The sequence below is a fragment of the Acinonyx jubatus genome, chromosome D2 (assembly GCF_027475565.1).
Source record: "Acinonyx jubatus isolate Ajub_Pintada_27869175 chromosome D2, VMU_Ajub_asm_v1.0, whole genome shotgun sequence".
NCBI classification, from domain to species: Eukaryota; Metazoa; Chordata; class Mammalia; order Carnivora; family Felidae; genus Acinonyx; species Acinonyx jubatus.
The window spans coordinates 60736937-60757046 of NC_069393.1; the positions used below are offsets into that span (position 1 = coordinate 60736937).

Here is a 20110-nt window from a genome sequence, read left to right on the forward strand (position 1 = left end):
ATGTACTGGTAAAGCTGCCTTTTAAAAAAGAGGAACATCTTGCCAAAGATTCAAACTCATTCCTTTTGGGGCAGCTTAATTGCACAAGCTTTATGTTAATTATTGTTATATGAAAGATTTGGCAGTTTTACAAAAATCTTAAACTTGTACGTGCAGGTTTAAAATGCCCTATTTCAACAGCCCAGAGTTACGCTAGGAAAGCATTTCAGAAAATGGCAACGTATAGTAATGCTTTTTTGTTTTTTAAAAATCCTATGGGCAGCTTATAATTCATAGTCTCATAGGAATTTGCTTAACAAATGTGGACGTGATTAGTTGCCTGCTTTCCAAAACCCAAACCTGTGTTCTTTGGTATCATGATATGCTATCTGCCAAACGACAGGCTTTCAAATGTCTAAGAAGACCGTGTCTGCTGGTCAGTGTTATCTGTGTATATTTGGTATGAATTCTACTCATGGTAGACCTTTGGTAACATAGAGGTTGAGTTTTCAATATCCAGCACTCACAGAAAGGCATAGATTCACAAGTTATAACACAGTGTAAGGAAGAGAGTAAACAGTGCAAACTAAGCCATCATTTCCATGTACTATGGACTACTGGAAAACAGTTGAGTAACATTCTCTTGATTAAAAAAAAAAAAAGATAAAGGAAAAGTTTGTAAATGGCTCTAAGAAAAGGATAATTTGACTCAGAGCCAGTCACTTACATTGAAAAGGGAAAAATAACTGAGATGATGTAGGTACTTGAAATCTGTGATAGTAGTAACTAGAGTGGCACATAAGGGGAAAACTTGGGGAGGTGGGAGGTTTGGCAAGAGTTTGAGTTAAAGGTGCTCATTGTTGAAGGAAAACTATTGTCTTAATTTTGGGTTAATAAAGTTTAAATAGATGGGTGGAGTCTTGGAGGATCAGGTCAGGATTAATGTAGCTATATTTGTTGCTTCTTTTCCAAGATCCTATTCATGGGAAACACGTATTTTCACTATTAAAAAATGGTGGTACCATTTGCCAGGTGAGGGTCACCAGCATCATCATCAAGTTTCACGCATTATTTTTTGGTGGCCACAGAGGTGTGACAGAGTGGAGATCTGGGTAATGCTGATGTCACTGACAAGTTAGGTATGGCATGGGGGACATGGGCATGAGGATGTCTTGGAGGTGGAAGAGAGAGAATCAAGGAAGAGTTGCCTTTGCTCAAGCCACCTCCCCCATCTTTGATAATGTCTTTCCAGTGGATCCTCCCTGGGGATTTAGACCTCTGTGTCAGGTGCTCTGCATTCAATGAGTTTGGTACTGCTCATAAGGCCCATGATGAAAATCTAAGGCATTTTATGTAGCCTTTGGGAAGGTGGGAAAGGGATGAAGTTTCAAACTAGCTTTCAGATCATGAATTGGACCAGAACATTCCTGGTTGTAGGCTGACTCACAGATTTTCTCTACTACTATATCTATCATCAAAGTTTGCCAAGGGGTTAGAAGAGCAGATGAAAAAAAAAAATCAATAGCATCCTAGAACATGGTAGAATGATCTCTTAACTCCTTATTTTCCTGGTACAATTAGACAGTCTTGCTTCTCCATCTAAAAAATATCATCAAGAAGAAAGCTTTTAATATAAAAGCTTTTAATATAAAAAGACTGAAACAGTAATGAGAAGCAAGGATAGCAAAATGCATTGACTTCTTTGCCAGCACTTCAAACAGACTTCAATACTGTGAAATTATCTTGGGAGTTGTTATCTCTCAAACTTCAGGTAGTTAAGGATGATTATAAGACATGTTCTGTTGCTTAAGGATTTGCTGACATCTAATGCCTTTTTTCCTCGAAATGAATGCAGCAGTAACATTTGAGTTAATAAAGGATCTGAGAAAAAATGTGGCTTTTAGCTATACTTTTATTACCACTACCTTTCCACAGTCTTAACTCCTCTGCCACGACCCTCCCACCCACACACTATCTACCCCCTTCCTCACCATTATTAATCTAACCTGAATCACTCTATTCTTCTCCAAGAGAACACACCCCAGTAACAACAGTGAATCACAGACACTCTTGCTTCTCTAGTCTCTAACGAACTTGACAAAATGCCAGATCTAATAAAATAAGACAGGAACTTCAGGTGAAAGGAGCTCTGTAAGGTTCTTGTTCAGTATCCTACCCTCAATATTAGTTACCAGATGAGTTTTCTAGTCTTGCAGTGGACAAGTTTTTATCACACTAATGGTATTGACCCTCCCCATATTTTCCTGCTCTAAGTAGCCATCCTACTCAGTAAGGCAACCTCTCGGGCATGCCTAATAGCTAGCTAAGTCAAGGGCTCTTTCATCTTGAGGGTGAAAAAAAAATTGGTTTGGGGCACCTGGGTGGCTCAGTTGGTTAAGCATGCAACTTCGGCTCAGGTCATGATCTCGTGGTTCGTGAGTTTGAGCCCCACGTTGGGCTCTGTGCTGACAGCTCAGAGCCTGGAACCTGCTTCAGATTCTGTCTCCCTCTCTCTCTGCCCCTCCCCTGATCACACTCTGTCTCTCTCTCAAAATAAATGAACGTTAAAAAAATTTTTTTTAAAAGTCCATCAATTACACATTATAGAATTCCATATGAGATCTTTCAGTAATAGAGAAAAGAAATAGAAATAGTTTGTCAGTTACACAAAGGGAAATTTGTAAGATAACAGAGCACTAAAACACATCTTTACCATGGATAAATCTATGAGAATCAAATTCATGGCAAGAGAAACATACAGGAGAGTTTTTGAAGATTTTCTACTTATATACAAATGTCAGAATACTGAAAGCTAGTTAAGAGAATTTAGTAGACTTTATCTGAGTGTTACAAATGTATATTAAATTTTGTTTAACCTGACCTAATGCACAATATAAATCAATTTAATAATGTGGATTTTACACAATACCTCACCCAAATGGATTTTAATCCTGGTTTTAAAAATGTATATTTTCATTGTTAAAAAAATATCTATGGACACTAGCTATATCTGCATGATATAAAAAATTGTGTTAATACACAAAAGTCAGTGGAATGGAATTTAGCTCACCCTGTTAAGATTTTTAAAATAATGCTACAGCCAAGAATTTAAAAAATAAATCCAGAAAATGAAATTTTAAATTGTGGCTTAAACGTGTGTCTGTATGTGTGTGTGTGCGTGTGTTTATGTGGAGAAAGGGAGACTATTTTCTTCTTGCTATTAAAAAATGAATAAAAAACCCTCATAAAGATTTTGAGGCCTATGTCATCATCCCACTGACAATAATCACAGACAAGAACTGGAAGGAGCATTTTACCACTCCCTGATGAATAACAAAGTAGCTAACAGTAGCCTTGGGTATTGGAGAAATTTAAAAACACACAGAGAAACATAGTGCCTTAGGTTAGTATTAATTACTATTATCATTGAATTCTATTGTTCAAATTATTCTCTACCGTAGAGTCAGGCAGGAGTCCTTGCCTTCTGGCTCTCTAGGGCTGTATTTTTCCCAGCCTGAAAAGTTTCAAGTAACATACAATGTCCTGTGTCACAAACAACAAACCCCTTAGGAGCCAATAGATTTCGGGCTCCTAAAGACACGGAAGTGTTTGCTAGGCCTTATGTAAAGGTATAATGAAAACTATGAGGGGCTATATTCTAGACCCTCTACACAAAGTTGAAAATGGAAGGTATGTTTCTATTTGGGGATGTCACGAGAGTAAGTAAAATACCAAACTTAACCCTGGGAAGATCGTTCAGTTCTAACAGTACATGGAAGTCAGAGATGTAGGTCAACAAATGCGCATTTCTGAAATACAGGTTTTCCTGAGCACTTATCCTGAAGTTCTTTGAAAATCTGGCCAAAACAATCCCATTTAATATACCAGTTCACATAATAAGCAAGTCAGAACATTTGCAAGGCAAGGTGTTGTTTTCCTTTATGCAGCCAGGAAAAACGCAGCTCTGAGCTTAGGTTGTCATGATAAAAGGATTTTGGAGCAGCTGATTTTAGAGAATCATAAAAACAACCCAACCTTATGCCCCAAGGTATAAAGAATATGCAGAGTCTGCATTGTGCTTCTAGTGTCAGGACAAATAATTCTGCTTTTTTCAGTGTAACTGATGCCAATGGATGAGTAAAGAGAGAAATAAATGTACAGACAGACCTGTGGCCTGGTGAGGTGAATAACACCTGTATCAGAAAATCATGAGTTCTCCCTTTCATTTTGTAACTTCCTTGAGGTTAATTTATATAGTTTTTGAAAAATTTAGAAGAGGTGGAATATGTATTATTAATTGTATACGGAGGCACCACATTTTCTGCTATTTTTGGCTTAAATTAGGTAGGATCTTATAGATGACAGCATCTTCAAAAAAAATCTGGCCTTGGGGCGCCTGGGTGGCTCAGTTGGTTAAGCGGCTGACTTTGGCTCAGGTCTTGATCTCGCGGTCTGTGAGTTCGAGCCCCGCATTGGGCTCTGTGCTGACAGCTCAGAGCCGGGAGCCTGTTTCAGATTCTGTGTTTCCCTCTCTCTCTGACCCTCCCCCGTTCATGCTCTGTTGCTCTCTGTCTCAAAAATAAATAAACGTTAAAAAAAAAATTAAAAAAAATAAATAAAATAAAAAATCTGACCTTTTGGGGGCGATAAGTTAAAGGGTGAAAGAATTATGTGATGCATACCTTTAAGTGTATTTATTTTGAAAGAGAGCGAGAGAGAATGAGTGGGGGAGGGGCAGAGAGCGAGGGGGGAGAGGGAGAGGGAGAGAGGGAGAGGGAGAGAGGGAGAGAGGGAGAGAGGGAGAGGGAGACTCAAAAGCAGGCCCTCTGCTGTCGGCCAGGAGCCTGATCTGGGGCCTGAACTCATGAACCGGGTGAGAAACCAAGAGTCTGACACTTCACCGAATGAGCCACCCAGGTGCCCCTATGACACATACCTTTATATGAGGGAATGGTGACTACAGTTGCATATATAAAATCACAACTATTGAGTGCTTCCCCTGTCATGAATTCTCATTTAATTCTCCAGTCCCTAGGAGGGCGGTGCTATTATGCCTATTTTACAGATAAGGAAGCCAAGGCACAGAGACACTACCTTACCAAGCATATAAAACAATCTCAGGATTTGAACCTAGGCAATTTGCCTCCAAGGTTTATATCCTTAATCACTGCACTGGGTTGTCTTCAGGTTCTATATTTGACCGCTTAGGACTCAGTTAATTCCTTGGGGTCCTGGCTACTTGTAAGCCATTATTAGACATTTGTAAAGAGAGACAGTGTCAACATTTACAATGGCCGTTCATTAGGGTTGAAAACACTAGCTCCTTGAAAGTTCCCAACTTCCATGTGACTCAGAAATTACTAATGGTCTTTCCCCAAACCCAGTGCTCCACCCAATTTATTTAACTTTGCTGTTGTACAGCAACAAAACACCACCACCAGGAAGTGAGGGTTATTTTTTTAATGTTTTATTTTTTAATAGTAACCTTTGTGCCCAACATGGGGCTCAAACTCACCAGCCCGAGATCAAGAGTCCCGAGAGTCCCGCGCTCTTCCCACTGAGCCAGGCAGGCACCTGCAGGAAGGTTATTTTAATTTTTTATTTATCTTGAGAGAGATTGGAAACGCTGACAGCCGGACACGCGGCTCGAACTCACGAAATGGGAAATCATGACCTGAGCCAAAGCCAGATGCTTAACCAACCCCAGCCACCCAGGCGCCCGAGGGTTATTTTAGAGGAATGCGCTGCCCAGTGTTCAACAAGGGCCATCCCTGCCTCAAAACATATGAATTCCGGACCAACACAAACTTACTTAGTGATTGGTCTGCTTCCCGCATAGCCCAAAGGGGCTACATTCTCACAGATTTGACTAGACTGGAAGCCAAGCTAAAGAATTTAAAATTTGAGGTTTTCAGTAGAAAACCTATGATAGAACCGCCGTTGGCGGCAGCAAAGGCTGGAAATTAGCTCAACTGCATCCGCCGGGCCTCTTGGAGAGATTTCTAACATGTTTGGTTCTCAACCGGCCGCGTAACCCAGCGCTGGTCTTTTGTGGTCTCTGCCTCAGGAGGGCTTACAGCCTTGAATTTAAACCACAGCCGGCTCTGCGGCTTTTCCTCCCGCCCCGTCTGAGGAAGGACCATTGCTGTGGTGAGCGAGGGCGGACACCATCGAGAAGCAGGAAAGTGAGGGGGGGGCGGTGTTGGGGGGACGCTGAGACGTACTTCACACACCAAAAAACCAGGAAGCTGGAAAAGAAGGCGAGGCCAGGAAAGAGGAGGGACAGGACGCCCGGGAAAGAAGCACCCCCCCCCCCCCCCACGCTCGGCAGCCGTCAGTCTTCCCAAGCTCGGCCGGGCCCGCCCCCGACGCCTGTGGAGGCTCGCGGCCACGCGCGCACAAGGCCACAGCTCTTTGGCGTTGGGCGGAGCAGAGCTGCGAGCGTCCTCCGACCGGGCCAATCACGCGTCTCTGCCGGCTCCGCGAGGCCCAGCTCAACCTCCACCCCTTCACGGGCGCTCGGGGCCGCGCGCGCGCACGCACGCAGTCCCACTTCTTGGATGCTAGACCGCGCGGAACTGAACGCGTCGGTCTATCTGGCCAATCGCGCGTCTCTTCCGCCTCCCGTGAGGCCCCGCCCCTGGGACTGGACCGGCTGCGGCCGCGGCGGCGCGCATTTTCTCCTCCGGGGGAAGGCGAAGGGAGGTAGTGTGCCGGCAGTAGCGAATGTCGCAGAGCGGGGCTGCTTCGGGGTCTGTTGTGGAGTCGAGTAGAACTCCCTTTCCGCGGTCAGGGGACCTCTCAACCCCTCCTCAACCCATCCTCTGACCTGAGATCTTTCCAGGGTTAGTGTGGGTTTTCTGCTGTGGTGGGAGGAAGGAAGGAACTCCTCCCTGTCCCCAGCCCCCAGTAAAATTGATGCCTTTGTTTGAGGAAACAAACTTAGGCCCACTCCCTTTCAGGGTTTAATTGCTACTTGACACAGACGTGTATTTATCTGCGTTTGTGTTGCTGTTCTTCAGCCATGGTTTCTGGTCACAGAGTTTTTAAGGGTTTAAGGTAGTGTGACATGGTTGATTATGTTTTCTGAGTCAAGATTTCAGTTATATTTCCTTTCATGGTAAAGGTGGTGTAAGAAATTAAAGAATTCCTGAAGAATTCCAAGGTGGTTGTTCTCCCCAGCCCCCACATGGCAGATTTGAAGATGGATCGTGTTTACACGAGATGCTTGTTAATTTGCCCCGAAAAAAACTAGTAGTCTTAGTTATTTAGGAAGGTAAATGGAAAACTGTAGAAAGCCTAAGAATGAATCACAACTAAGTGAAATAGTTGCTGGCCTACTTGCGGCTGTTATACATACAACAATAAGTTCTTTTACAAAAACTGAGTATATAAAGGTGTGGGTTAATTTTATTTACGTTCTGATTTTTTTTTTTTTTTTTTAGAGGTAAACCAAGATTTCAAGATTTCATTTTCAAGATGGAAAGCCCATCCTACTCGGCTGTGATTTCACCTAGCACTCCACGTGACTGTGCCAATCCACCGTCTCCCTGTACAAGTAGTTCAAGAAAACAAGTAGGAGTATCTTAGTTCTTTGAGTGGAGCTAGTCATTATGTCTAGGCATTGGGCCAGTAGTGGGTTTAATTCTACTGGAGGTTGTTAATTTACATAATGTGTAGATCAAGAAGTAGGTATTTTAGTAACTATTAAACAATTTCAGGTTTTTATTCTTAGCTAATGGGTTTGACTCCCTGCCCCCCCCCCCCCCCAGATTTTCATCTTGAATCAATTATTTTCATTTAGTTTCAGATCAGGTTATTACAAAATTCCAAATTGAGGAAGTTTGAATCTGCAGTATTCTGAAGGTCTTTGGCAGCAGGATCTAGGTCTTTTCCTTAAGAAGCACTCATTAATGTCAGGCACGTGCTAGTTGCTGAACAAATGTTTGTGAAGAACGGGATAAGTGTCTCAACACTATTTTAGAAGGGTGCTGACTTTGTTAAAATGAAAAGAATGAAATTAATGGGGCTTGCAGGAATTAAAGACATTTTGTGATGGTTACTTTAGATACATGGAGATATAAAGCCATCTAGTGGTGTCTCCTGTTGTAAGGTATTTATTTCTAGTTGATTTACTTATATGAGAATGTTTCTCTTGATTAAGGTTTTGTGCTTTTTTCCAGCCTATGAGTGCAACACTTAGAGAACGATTAAGGAAAACAAGATCTTCATTTAATTCCTGTGATAGTGTGGTAAAACGTCTTAAAGTAGAGAATGAAGGGAATGATCAAACTTTTTCCAAGAAACCAGTATCTTCGACAGAAGAAAACTGTTTGGAATTTCAGGAAAATTTTAAACACACAGACAATGAATTTGAAGAAAGTACATATTTGAAAAATACCTTCAAAAATATCAGTGCAAGTGAATCTCAGTCACTTGACACTGAGTCACGAAGTGATCTCCAAAGTGGCTTTGTGAATGAGGATCTTCCCAAACAAGGATTAAGTGAAGAAAGAGCAAAATTGGTGAAGCAGATTGAGGAGAAAGAAGACCTTCTTCGGAGGCTAAAACTAGTTAAAATGTATAGATCAAAGGTGAGAATAATTTCAGAACCATTTCTTTTTTTGTTTTAATTTTTAGATAAATGATAAGTAATTTCAAAGAGAAAATGAGTTTATTTTAGCATAATGAGCAGTAAGCCAAATATCCAGAAACCTGGCTTCCCACAACTGTAACCCAAATGTTAGTCATAGATTTAGAGGAGAGTAGGTCTCTCAACGCCAGATACAACTCTAAAAAATTGCCAGCTCTCATTTAATACGTAGTAGAAGCTTTTCTCTCTAGTTTCCAGCCTGTAGGAAGTATTAGTGCCAAAAGATAGATGCAAGTACAACGATAACAGAAGTGACAGCTGCCAGTGAATGATTATAAAAGCTAAAATTGGGCCACAGAGTACAATAAAAAATATTTTTAGTAATAATCTTGTGTTCTTCCAAATTGTTAAAATGCTCCAGGTATTTTGTTTGCTAAAAACAACAAATATAAATTAGATTTTAGACTTCAGCCCAGATAGGTTGAATTCCATAGAAGTTGGGCACTTGGAAGAAGATAACCTTTAATTACCTCGATCACTCACAGGTACGTACGTAGTTCCTCCTCCTTCCCCGGCAATGTGGAGTAAGTGGTAGGATAGTGTGTCTTATTTGCTGTCTTGAATTTTTAGGATTTTACTAAATATAACTACTTGGGTTTTAATTTATATTTATATTAAGTTGAATATTTTCATTTTTTTTTTAAAAGTACAGCTGTAATAAAGGTTTTGTTTTGTTTTGTTAACCTATATTGTTGCTTCTCTACATAGTTTTGTCCTACTTCATGATTTGATTTGTCCCTGAGGGTAAGTAAGGATGGTCTAGAGCTTGGACCGAGCAAAATGGAACTCAACCTGAGTTGTCATTGTAACCATTCTACTTAAAACCATCCTACTTTTGCTTGAGTAGAAGTCCCAATCCTGACCAAGTATGTTACCCGTTAAACCTACTCAGTCGACTAATTTAACAACTTTCATTAAGTATGTTAAAAAAGTACGTTAAAATGTTAAAGTATCTAGCTGTTGACATATCTTTATTTATTTATTTTTTCCTATTTCAGAACAACCTGTCTCAGTTGCAGTTGTTAATACGGAAATGGAGAAGCTGTAGCCAGCTATTGCTTTACGAGTTGCAGTCGGCTCTGTGCGAGGAGAACAAGAAACTCAGCCTGACTCAGTTGATAGACCACTGTGGGTTAGATGATAAATTGCTACACTATAACAGAAATGAAGAAGAATTTATGGGTGTTTAATTCATAATTTTTTCTCCAGAATATTTTTGAGAATTCCCACTTAAAAGATACTTCATACATTCAATTTAAAGGGAAGGTAGAAACATAAGGGCTTAGAGAAAGGTATCTTGATGAATATCCATTTAGAGCAATTTATTTTGGTTATTTTAATCAATTTATTTTGGATAAATTTTCCAAAGATAACTTGACATTTAAAGAAACGTAAAAAAAATTAAATCATGTTTAAAAAATAATCTGGGCATTTCTGGAAGTCAATTTTAATACATTGTTTTGTTGGATAAAAAAGTTTTATTTTAAATGTTAAAAAATAGTTCAGTCTGGTGAATGTCTAAACCTAACGTGGTCTAAAAATGCCTGTCTGTGTCCTAAGTTTATGAACCTTGTTTCCATCTATTTGCCACATATTTCTATCTGGATGGTTTAGCAGGTAATTAAACTTGTTCATATATCCAAATATTATATTCGTCCCTGTCTTCAAATTTGCTTTTTGTATTCTTCATGTCATTTAGTGAAATGGCTGGCTGTCTCTTGTAAAACAACATATCCTTATCCCCCACTTCAAGACCTACAAGGTCCTTCACATTCGTCTACTTTTCTAGCTTTTTCTCAGTTTGTAATGACTCCTCAGCCAGAAACCCACATTGATAGTGTCATGTTTCTGGCTGCTGTGTTACCTGTGATGGCTGTACACAGAATATGACTCAAGCTGGCCCAGATGGAGAATTGAAATTGGGCTGAGGAAAAGAAAGCCCTTTTTTTTTTTTGTGGCTGAAGCTGTTGTAGGTAAACTTGGAAGCAGAAAAGCTAGCATACTAAGGATAGTGTGTGATCTTACTAAGAAAGGCAGAGATGATAGATGGAGAGAGAGCTCTGTAGATCAGTGGCTTGTTGGTTCTAACTTCCGGTCCTTCCTGAGGGCCTTCTGGATTTCTGCTTTTAGGTCCTTTTAAGGGCTAAAACAGCTTTACTTAGTTAAAAACATCTTGAAAGAAAGTACTTCCCTACTAGTAGGTAAATAGCCAATACCCCGAAGCCCTTCCTCCTCCAAGTGTACTCCCATGTTTTTTAAATTGTTTTTAATGTTTATTTATTTTTGAGAGAAGACAGAGACAGAGCATGAGCAGGGGAGGGACAGATAGAGAGGGAGACACAGAATCCTAAGCAGGCTCCAGGCTCTGAGCCATGGACCGTGAGATTATGACCTGAGCTGAAGTCGGATTCTTAATCGACTGAACCACCCAGGTGCCCCAAAGTGTACCCATTTTTGACCCAGTACTGCCCCATGATCTAACAAACTATTAATATTCGGCATAGCAGGAAACCTTCAGACCCTGGTCTTACATCCATTCTAATTGTTAGTGTTAGTGTCCACCCCCCTCGCCACATACCCTTCTCTCACCACACAAATTCCTGCCTTCTATACACTGCCATTGTCCTTAGTTGCTGTGAACCCAAGAGGACTGGCCTAGGCCTCTCATGGGCCTCCCGTGACCCTGAGATTCCTGAATAGGCATCCCTAGGGACCTGTGCTGTTTTGAGCCTATAAGCCTCCCCTGCTGCTTCCTGCTCAGCCAGAGGGCCTAAATGTGGCATGAGAAGTGGTTTCCCTAGCAATGGTACTGGCATTTGGCTGCAGCTACTCACTGTTGATTAGCACATCCCCTAAAGTCACCCTTACATGTCCACTTGGAGGAACTATAGCATCAATGGGACTCTGGTTCTGGGAAAGTTGGGGACACCAAATAGGCACCATAGTAATCTGCATTTCCAAGGCACTGGCTGGGTGCTAAGGGCTCCAGCAGCACAGTGGACATTCCTGCAGCAGGCGGTGGGTCAAGGAACATGGTTCAGGCTTGTGGGACAGTTTGATACCCAAGATGCCCATGAGGCAGTACCCTTTTTACTCATTTGTCGAATTTCACTTCTATTTAATGGGATATATTTATTAAAAGATCACTGAATAATGTACTTAAAAAAAATTTTTTAATGTTTGTTTTTATTTATTTATTTTGAAAGAGAGTGGGAGACGGAATCCCAAGCAGACTCCACACCGTCAGCATGGAGCCTGATGCGGGGCTTGAAACCACAAACCATGAGATCATGACCTGAGCTGAAATCAAGACTTGTGCACTTAACTGACTGAGCCACCCAGGGGCCCCTGAATACGGCTCAGGTCATGATCTCGTGGTTTTTGAGTTCCAGCCCCACATTGGGAAGCCTGCTTCAGTTTCTGTGTTTCCCTCTTTCTCTGCCCCTCCCCTGCTTGTGCTCCCTGTCTCAAAAATAAACATTAAAAAAAAATTTTTTTTAATTATCAGAATCCCAATTTTAAAGATGAGGAAATTTAAGATAGTTATTTAAAAAGTAAATAGTTATTGGGGTACCTGGGTGGCTCAGGTGGTTAAGCATCCAACTTCAGCTCAGGAGATAATCTCACAATTCATGAGTTCGAGCCCACATCAGGCTCTGTGCTGACAGTGCAGAGCCTGGAACCTGCTTTGAGTTCTGTGTGTCCCTCTCTCTCTGCCACTCTCCTGCTCTCTCTCCCTCTCTCTCTCTCAAAAATAAATAAACATTAGAAATTAAAAAATAAATAGTTATTTAAAACCCTAGCAACAGAGCCCTACTAAGCAAGTCCTGTGCTTAAAACTGTGTTGTATTTGACCCAATTAATTATCTTACTACTTTATAATATAGATAATATTTAAAAAAAATTTTTTTTAACGTTTATTCACTCTTAAGAAGAGAGAGACAGAGCGTGAGAAGGGGAGGAGAGAGAAAGAGGGAGACACAGAATCTGAAACAGGCTCCAGGCTCTGAGCTGTCAGCACAGAGCCTGATGCGGGGCTTGAACTCACAGACCGTGAGATCATGACCTGAGCTGAAGCCAGACGCCTAACCGACTGAGCCACCCAGGTGCCCCTGATAATATTTTAAAGGACTAGAAATATATAATTGCTATTAGTTGGCAGAAGCTGAGAGGAATCAATACCATGGACAGTATCAAGAGTGGGTTGGGGTGAATGACCCATGTGCTTTTCTGAAGCCAACCCCACAAACCAGAAGATGTCTCCTGTTGAAAAGTGCTGCTACTAGAATATAGCTTGAGACCAGAGATTTCTGCTAATCTCCATTCTAAGCCTCAAAAAATGAGGCTCTCAAGCAGAGATTGAATTAAGAGTCACCCAGGGTGGCCACTGAGAAATAGAAATTACATAGGCTGTCAAGATCTAGGAATTCACAGTGAAATTTGTGGCAGTGACTATTAGCAAATGGAGCCTTCAGGCAACTAATATGGGTGGCCTGGAATTTATATCACTAGAAAAAATGGAAAGAACAAAAAGCCTAATATAACCATGGTTACTCAATCCAACAGGACAGAGAACTTCTGACAATCTCATCATAAGTTATCAAGTATTTGTATTATTTTATTATTTTTTTAAGTTTATTTATTTTGAGAGAGAGAGAGAGCATGCACGCCAGTGGGGGAAGGGCAGAAGGAGAGAGAGAATCTCAAGCAGACTCTGCACTGTCAGCACAGAGCCTGATGTGTCCTCAAACCCACAAACCATTGAGATCATGACCTGAGCTGAAGTCAAGAATCAGATGCTTAACTGACTGAGCCCCCCAGGGGCCCCCCAAATTTTTGTATTCTTAACACACTTCTCCAACCTTGGGTCTACCCTTCCACCCCCACAATCACCCCACAATCTCAGAGATAATTCTGAAGGAACCCAAATGTAGAGAATGTTAGCAATGGGCACTTTTCTACTGAATCAGTCAAATCAACTACTTGAGGAGTCATTCTGGTACTAAGGAGGCGAGTCCTCAAAAATGATGTTGGGCCTGTGGGGTGTCTGAGTGGCTCAGTCAGTTAAGCATCTGACTCTTGATTTTGGCTCATCACGATCTCACAATTTTGTAAATTCAGACCCTGCATCGGGCTCTATATCACACAGAGCCTGCTTGGAATTTTCCCTCTCTCTCTGCCCCTACCCCACTCGTGCTCTGTCTCTCTCAAAATAAATAAATAAACTTGAACAAAAACAAAAACAAAAAAAATCCATTGGACCTATTATTTCTCTTACCATTCCCATTGATCAGTATATAGGTGATCAATTATGGTACTATCCTGGAAGTTTCTAAATAGAAGATTTTAAATCTCTTAAAGATTTTTTTCTAAATAGGAGGTTTTATAATAATAGCTCTCTTGCTTTCCCTACACCAATGATCCCAATGGTATCATCTTGGAATGCAACAGTCCAGGGCAAAGCAGCTTTCTGACCATTTAATCTTCTCTTTATTTCATTATCATCATCTATTACAATGAATATGCAATATAGAAGATTATGTTATGTTTATATAGAAGAAAATATGTAGCAGGATGCCTGGGTGGGTCAGTCGGTTGAGCAACCAACTCTTTGATTTCAGCTCGGGTCATGATCTCATGGTTTGTGAGATCAAGCCCCACATTGGGCTATGTTGACAGCGCAGAGCCTGCTTGAGATTCTCCCTTTCTCTCTGCCCTTCCCCCAACCCCTGTCTCTCTATCAAAATAAATAAACATTAAAAAAAATATGTTGTACTTTTCAAATGACTTAAGGCTTGGTAAAAGTAAACAGTTCACTTTGTTTTCAGGCTAGAATAGGGAATGATCTTATATGTTCTGATAGTTGTTTTCTTTTTTCAAAAGTTTACTTATTTATTTTGAGAGAGACAGAGCAAGAGAGACAGAACAGGGGAGGAGCAGAGAGAGAGGGAAAGAGAGAATCCCAAACAGGCTCCATGCTGCGCATGGAGCCCGATGCAGGACTCTATCTCACAACCGTGAGATCATGACCTGAGCCAAAATCAAGAGTTGGCCACTAAACCGACTGAACCACCCAGGTGACCCCTGGTAATTTTTTTTTCTGATTACATAAGTCCTTGATGAAGAAAACTTAATACAGAAAAGTATGAAAATCATCCATTAGCTCATAAGTTTTCTGGTAATTTCATAAAGTTACAAATGCCAGTAGTGGCTAAAAATTTTTGTCTTTATGACGAAAATTAAGCCTAAATGAGTTAAATAGTAAAATAGATCTTGAATATTTTCAGTTCATTCTTGAGCAAAAGCAATTCATGATATTTTACACATTCATGGAAGACACACATTTTTATAATAATGAGGCTAAAATTAAATAATTTGCTATTAAAAAATGAAACTAAGAAGAAGCTCTACTTAAATGTCCTGATATGGGAGAAAAAGAAATCATTTTAATCCAATGAAACTATTTTTTAAATGATTGACTGTCTGTCTTGTTTCCCACCAGCATTTTTACATTTGAACAAGAGTAGGAAATGTCTTCATCCTTAATCGTTCAACTTCGGCCTGCAGTATTGAAATCTGTTCAGCTTGTTGTTTTGAAATATTTGTTAACTTTTGTTGATGCATCATGTTTTCATACTGTTCTTTGGCAATCTTTTCACAAGTCAGTTGAGACCCTATCCCCCAAAAAATGAAGAACAGAATTAGTTGGATTGTCATTTAAACTTTCAAATACAGAAACAGCACTCAGAATCAGTTAACCCTGTGGAAGAAATGCTGGCAGCTTGATAGCCAGTGACCAGAATTCAGGAATAGTGATTACTTTTAAAGAAACCTACAGTTGATTAAAGAGAAACAATTCTTACCTATTGCATTACAGATGTCCTTTCTCTCTGAGACAGCCACCAGCTCTTCTCGTAAATTGCAGCTCAGAGTATAATTTGCTATATCTTTTTGATTGCTGTACCTTCCCAGCTTTTTTAGTAGTTTTTTGCAGTTTTCCACATTCTTTTTGTGGGTCTGAAATTTTTGTCCCCATGAAACCCCATGAAAATAATTTTGAAAAAGAGTATTTTATAAAGACATTTTTAAAATTTAAATTCATTATCATCAAGATATCATCTTATCACCATATCCCTACTGCCTACATTATGCCTGCACATAGTAGTTAACTAAATTATTTGTTTAAAGATAGAAGGGTACTTTAATACCACATTCTAGAAAAAAATCTTGTATATTCTTGAAAATGAGAAATTAAAAAATCCCACATAGCCTTGAGATGACTTTGTTTCCATCTTATATATGCTATACAATCAAAACTGAGCATTTGTTAAGCAGTTATGAAAAAAGTTATGCCAAGGAGAGACTATTAACACTTCTGTGAAATTGGAAATTCATATACACTCAGATATCTCCCAAGGGGTTATTTCTAATATTAAAAGAAGTACTTCAGTCTACCATACTTGTTATGGTTATAAAGACACTATTCAGGGGCCTCTAATTATATCCTGAATGTCAGTAAAGGATCTGTTTTGATTTTATTTTATTAGGTTTTATTAGGTTATGTTTGAATTCATGATTTCGAACATTATTACTGTGTTCAAATGATTCACAACTATTGGGATTATAATGATCAATATCTTTCAGACCTACCTTATCTAAAACAGCAATGGTTTGCTCCATTATTCCAATCTGAATGGCAATCAGAGTCTCATAGTTTGGTTCATTTAGGTACTTGGAGAAGAAAAAAACCCCACAATATATGTAAGTATATTTTTCTCTATTCTTTCAATAGATAAATTTATAAAAAGTTCTTATTTTTGAAAGTTACTATTGTCATAAAAATTATCCAAGATTTATTTGACTTTTGTGCTATAATATTTACTTGTATTTAGCTATTGATATATTTACCTGTATGCTAATAATTACAGATACTAGAGTTTATTTTCTCATTCATTTATTCAACTCACCAAATATTTATTAAGTATCTCATTTGTGTCCTATATTAATATTGTTTCAGTTAAAGATACTAAGGGAGATACAAAGATGGATAACATGACCTTAGCCTTCAAGAAAAAGAGAACATGTAGATATGAGTAGGTTGCCAGAAAATAGATAAAGTGACTTGCAAATTCAAAGGCGGTTTGAGAAAGGATGTGGTTTTTCTGGACTGGGGAAATCCAGAAGCTTTATGGGCAGGTGGCATTTAAACTAGACCTTGAAAAATAAATTTGGGATGTGAAAAACCTGAGGAAAGATACTCGAGGTTAAAAAATCAGTAATGAGCAAAGGCACAGAGGTAAAATCCTAGAAAATATTAACTAGTCTGGTTTAAGAATACTAATGTATAAAAGGAACAGTGGGAATGAATCTGAAAAGTAGGGTTGAAGGATGTGGAACATCGACCCAAAGATTTCATAATTCATTTGCCAGGTAAGAAGTTGCAGTTTAAAATGTTTGAGCAGAGGGGCACCTGGGTGGCTCAGTCCGTTAAGCAACTGACTTCTGCTCAGGTCATGATCTCATGGTTCGTGAGTTCTAGCCCCGCATTGGGCTCTGTGCTGACAGCTCAGACCCTGGAGCCTGCTTTGGATTCTGTGTCTCCCTCTCTCTCTGCCCCTCCCCTGCTTGCACTCTGTCTCTCTCGCTCAGGAAATGAATAAACATTAAAAAAAATTTTTTTTAAATTTTTTTTAACGTTTATTTATTTTTGAGACAGAGCGAGACAGAGCATGAACGGGGGAGGGTCAGAGAGAGGGAGACACAGAATCTGAAACAGGCTCCAGGCTCTGAGCCATCAGCACAGAGCCCGACGCGGGGCTCGAACCCACGGGCTGCGAGATCATGACCTGAGCCGAAGTCGGCCACCCAACCGACTGAGCCACCCAGGCGCCCCCAAAAATTTTTTTAAATGTTTGAGGACAGTAGTAATGTTATTGGAGGTAAATAGCAGTATTAATCTGACAGCAGCATACAGTAGAGATTAAATAAGAGAAATCCCCAAGGTCAAGAGACCAGTTAGGAGGTTATTATACAATAGTGTAAATCATGAAAAAGAAAAACTGAGCAAGTGCAAAGGCAGTAGGGATAGGGAATGAAGGAATAAAGAGATAAACTAGGCCAGACTTGGAAGACAGGGGAGAGGGGAATCACACATGACTACAACTGCAAGCCTGAGTAAGTGGTTGAAAAGAACAGAAATAAGCATATTAATTAAAGAGTTGCTGTTGGGAGGTGGGAAGGCAGAAATAGAACTCAGGGAGTTCAGGAACAGAGAACTTGGATCGGACTTTTAGAAGGGATCACTGAAATTAGAAAAATTGAGACCATCAAAGGAGAGAGCATGGAAGGAAACCAAGCTAAAAGCATCATCTTAAATAGCTATATTTAAGAGAAGCAAAAGAGAAGTCAGCAAAAGAAGCAGAGCAGCCTGACATGTTGGAAGAAAAAAACAGCAGAAAATAGAGATGAAAAAAGCCAAAGGAATGGGCAATAAAGATTGTCAAATGCTACAGACAGCTGAGGGATAGTGATGACTGGGGAAAAGAACACTGGGTTTGATAATTAGGAAATACTTGGAAGAAAAAGAATTCATACACATCATGAAAAACTAGTGGCTTAGAATATGTTTGATATTACAGAGACTTCCTATTGAATACTGTTTGAATGAATGAATACATTAATGAATGAACGTAAAATTACGTAGTGGGGCAAGGAGAGCTTACCTTTTGACGATCTCTGGAAAAAAATAGCATCTGAATATCCCAAGCCTTCTGATTTAGATCTTCCATTTCCATCTCCATTTTCTTATGTTCCCACTCAATCTGAAATATTCCTTTGTGGACATCTTTACTTTCCATCATGCTAGCAACTTTCTTTTGTCCTTGAGCCTTGGGGGGCGGGGGGGGAAAGTACATTCTGATATTCATAGGACTCCGCAGACAGAATACAGAATATCTGAAGCTGAATGCTATTCTTAGAAAACACTTGGACCACAGAGATAATTCTATCTTCTTTTAAAAATGTAGCAGATATTTAAAAATTACTTCTTGGGCAAAATCTGATCACTAAAAAGCTTTATAGGTACTACACAGAAAGGATTATAAAATATACTTGAATAGCATAGCCAGTTTACTTTATATGTTAAAATTAGATGGGAGCTCTTTCTGTTATCACCAATCTACCGGTCTTTATGCACTGGCACCCCTACTCTCCGCCCTGCTTCTCGACACTATAGATAAAAGGGGCACCTGGGTGGCTCAGTCGGTTAAGCGTCCTACTTTGGCTAGGTCGTGATCTCTTGGTTTGTGAGTTTGAGCCCCGCATCGGGCTCTGTGCTGACAGCTCAGAGCCTGGAGCCTGCTTCGGACTCTGTGTCTCCCTCTCTCTCTGCCCCTCCCCTGCTCATGCTCTGTCTCTGTCTCAAAAATAAATAAAAAACATTAAAAAAAATTAAAAAAAAGATTGTAGTTTAATGCAGCTAGGGACAACAATATCCAGTTGGTAGCTAGTGGAAAAGCCAATGAAATGAGATGAAATAAAATACAATTGGATGAGCTAAATATTTTTAAATACCTAGATATTTTGCCCTTCACTTCAAATTGCCTACATTGAAGTTCAGGAATATTTTCATGAAGTTGTTCTTCCAGATTGCTAATAGTGAAACTATTATGTCTCTTAAATTAATTTGTACAAGAGCTCCATCAGTTAACATTTTATATTTTTCCTCTCTTCTTCAAAAACTTAGCTTTATAAAGTTCATGGCACTATATTATACTATACTACCTGCTCCTCTTTTTAAAAATTATTTTCATCTTCTAATCACTACTTGGCCTCCCAATTCCTTGAATTTCTCAGTATCAATGATTTTTTCTCCATCTCACTCAGCCACCCAACTCCCATGATCATACCCTTCATCTTGTCATAACAGCTCCAAAATATTAAGTTCAGGAATTTCTCCAGAGCAGTGTTTGTCAAATTTTGGAAATATTGCCCCACCAGGGGAAATTAAATTACGTTTGGAGAAATTTTGACGGACACAACTGGAGGGAGGTGTTGCTACTGGAATCTAGAGGGTAGATGCCGGGATGCCACTAAACTTTGTGCAATACACAGGACATCTCTTCATAACAAATAATCATCCGGCCCAAAATATCAGTAGTGCCAAGGTTGAGAAACACTGCTGTGGAGCTGCCACATCTCCTCTCTACTCTCCTTTGATCAATTTTTTTCTAAGATTTATTTATAGTCACTCTCTCTACAACCTCATTTCATATTATTTTTTCAACCATGGCCAGTTGAGCCCCTGCCCCAAACTTCCACTGAGACTGCTCTTGTCAAGTAATTGACATAGTGCACAAGTCCCTTGTCCTTGGAGACATTTTTTCATGGTTTTCAGGTTTCCTCTTTATTTAAAAAAATTTTTTTAATCTTTATTTTTGAGAGAGAGAGAGAGATACCGAGTGCAAGTGGGGGATAAGC

The 20110-nt window shown here is 39.7% G+C and overlaps 2 protein-coding genes across 8 annotated transcripts in view; one reads left to right on the forward strand and one right to left on the reverse strand.

Annotated features, from left to right (window-relative positions):
* The first annotated feature begins 6700 nt into the window (after positions 1-6700).
* On the forward strand, positions 6701-10276 carry SFR1 (SWI5 dependent homologous recombination repair protein 1). The gene is made up of 4 exons (XM_053207411.1): positions 6701-6828; positions 7437-7554; positions 8163-8573; positions 9631-10276. The coding sequence occupies exons 2-4, from the start codon at positions 7459-7461 to the stop codon at positions 9820-9822; spliced, it is 699 nt and encodes a 232-aa protein (XP_053063386.1). The 5' UTR covers positions 6701-6828; positions 7437-7458; the 3' UTR covers positions 9823-10276.
* A 3004-nt stretch (positions 10277-13280) lies between these two features.
* CFAP43 (cilia and flagella associated protein 43) overlaps positions 13281-20110 on the reverse strand; it is a 129947-nt gene continuing 123117 nt past the window's right edge. For 6 of the 7 annotated variants that reach the window (XM_053207397.1, XM_053207396.1, XM_027063009.2 and 3 more), the window contains 4 exons: positions 18355-18519; positions 16283-16363; positions 15496-15649; positions 13281-15306 (listed from right to left, as the gene is read on the reverse strand). In XM_053207397.1, coding sequence (XP_053063372.1) covers positions 15140-15306; positions 15496-15649; positions 16283-16363; positions 18355-18519 — 567 coding nt within the window. In that variant the 3' untranslated portion in view covers positions 13281-15139. The remainder of the gene's footprint in view (positions 15307-15495; positions 15650-16282; positions 16364-18354; positions 18520-20110) is intronic. The other variant, XM_053207398.1, reaches the window with a different exon arrangement.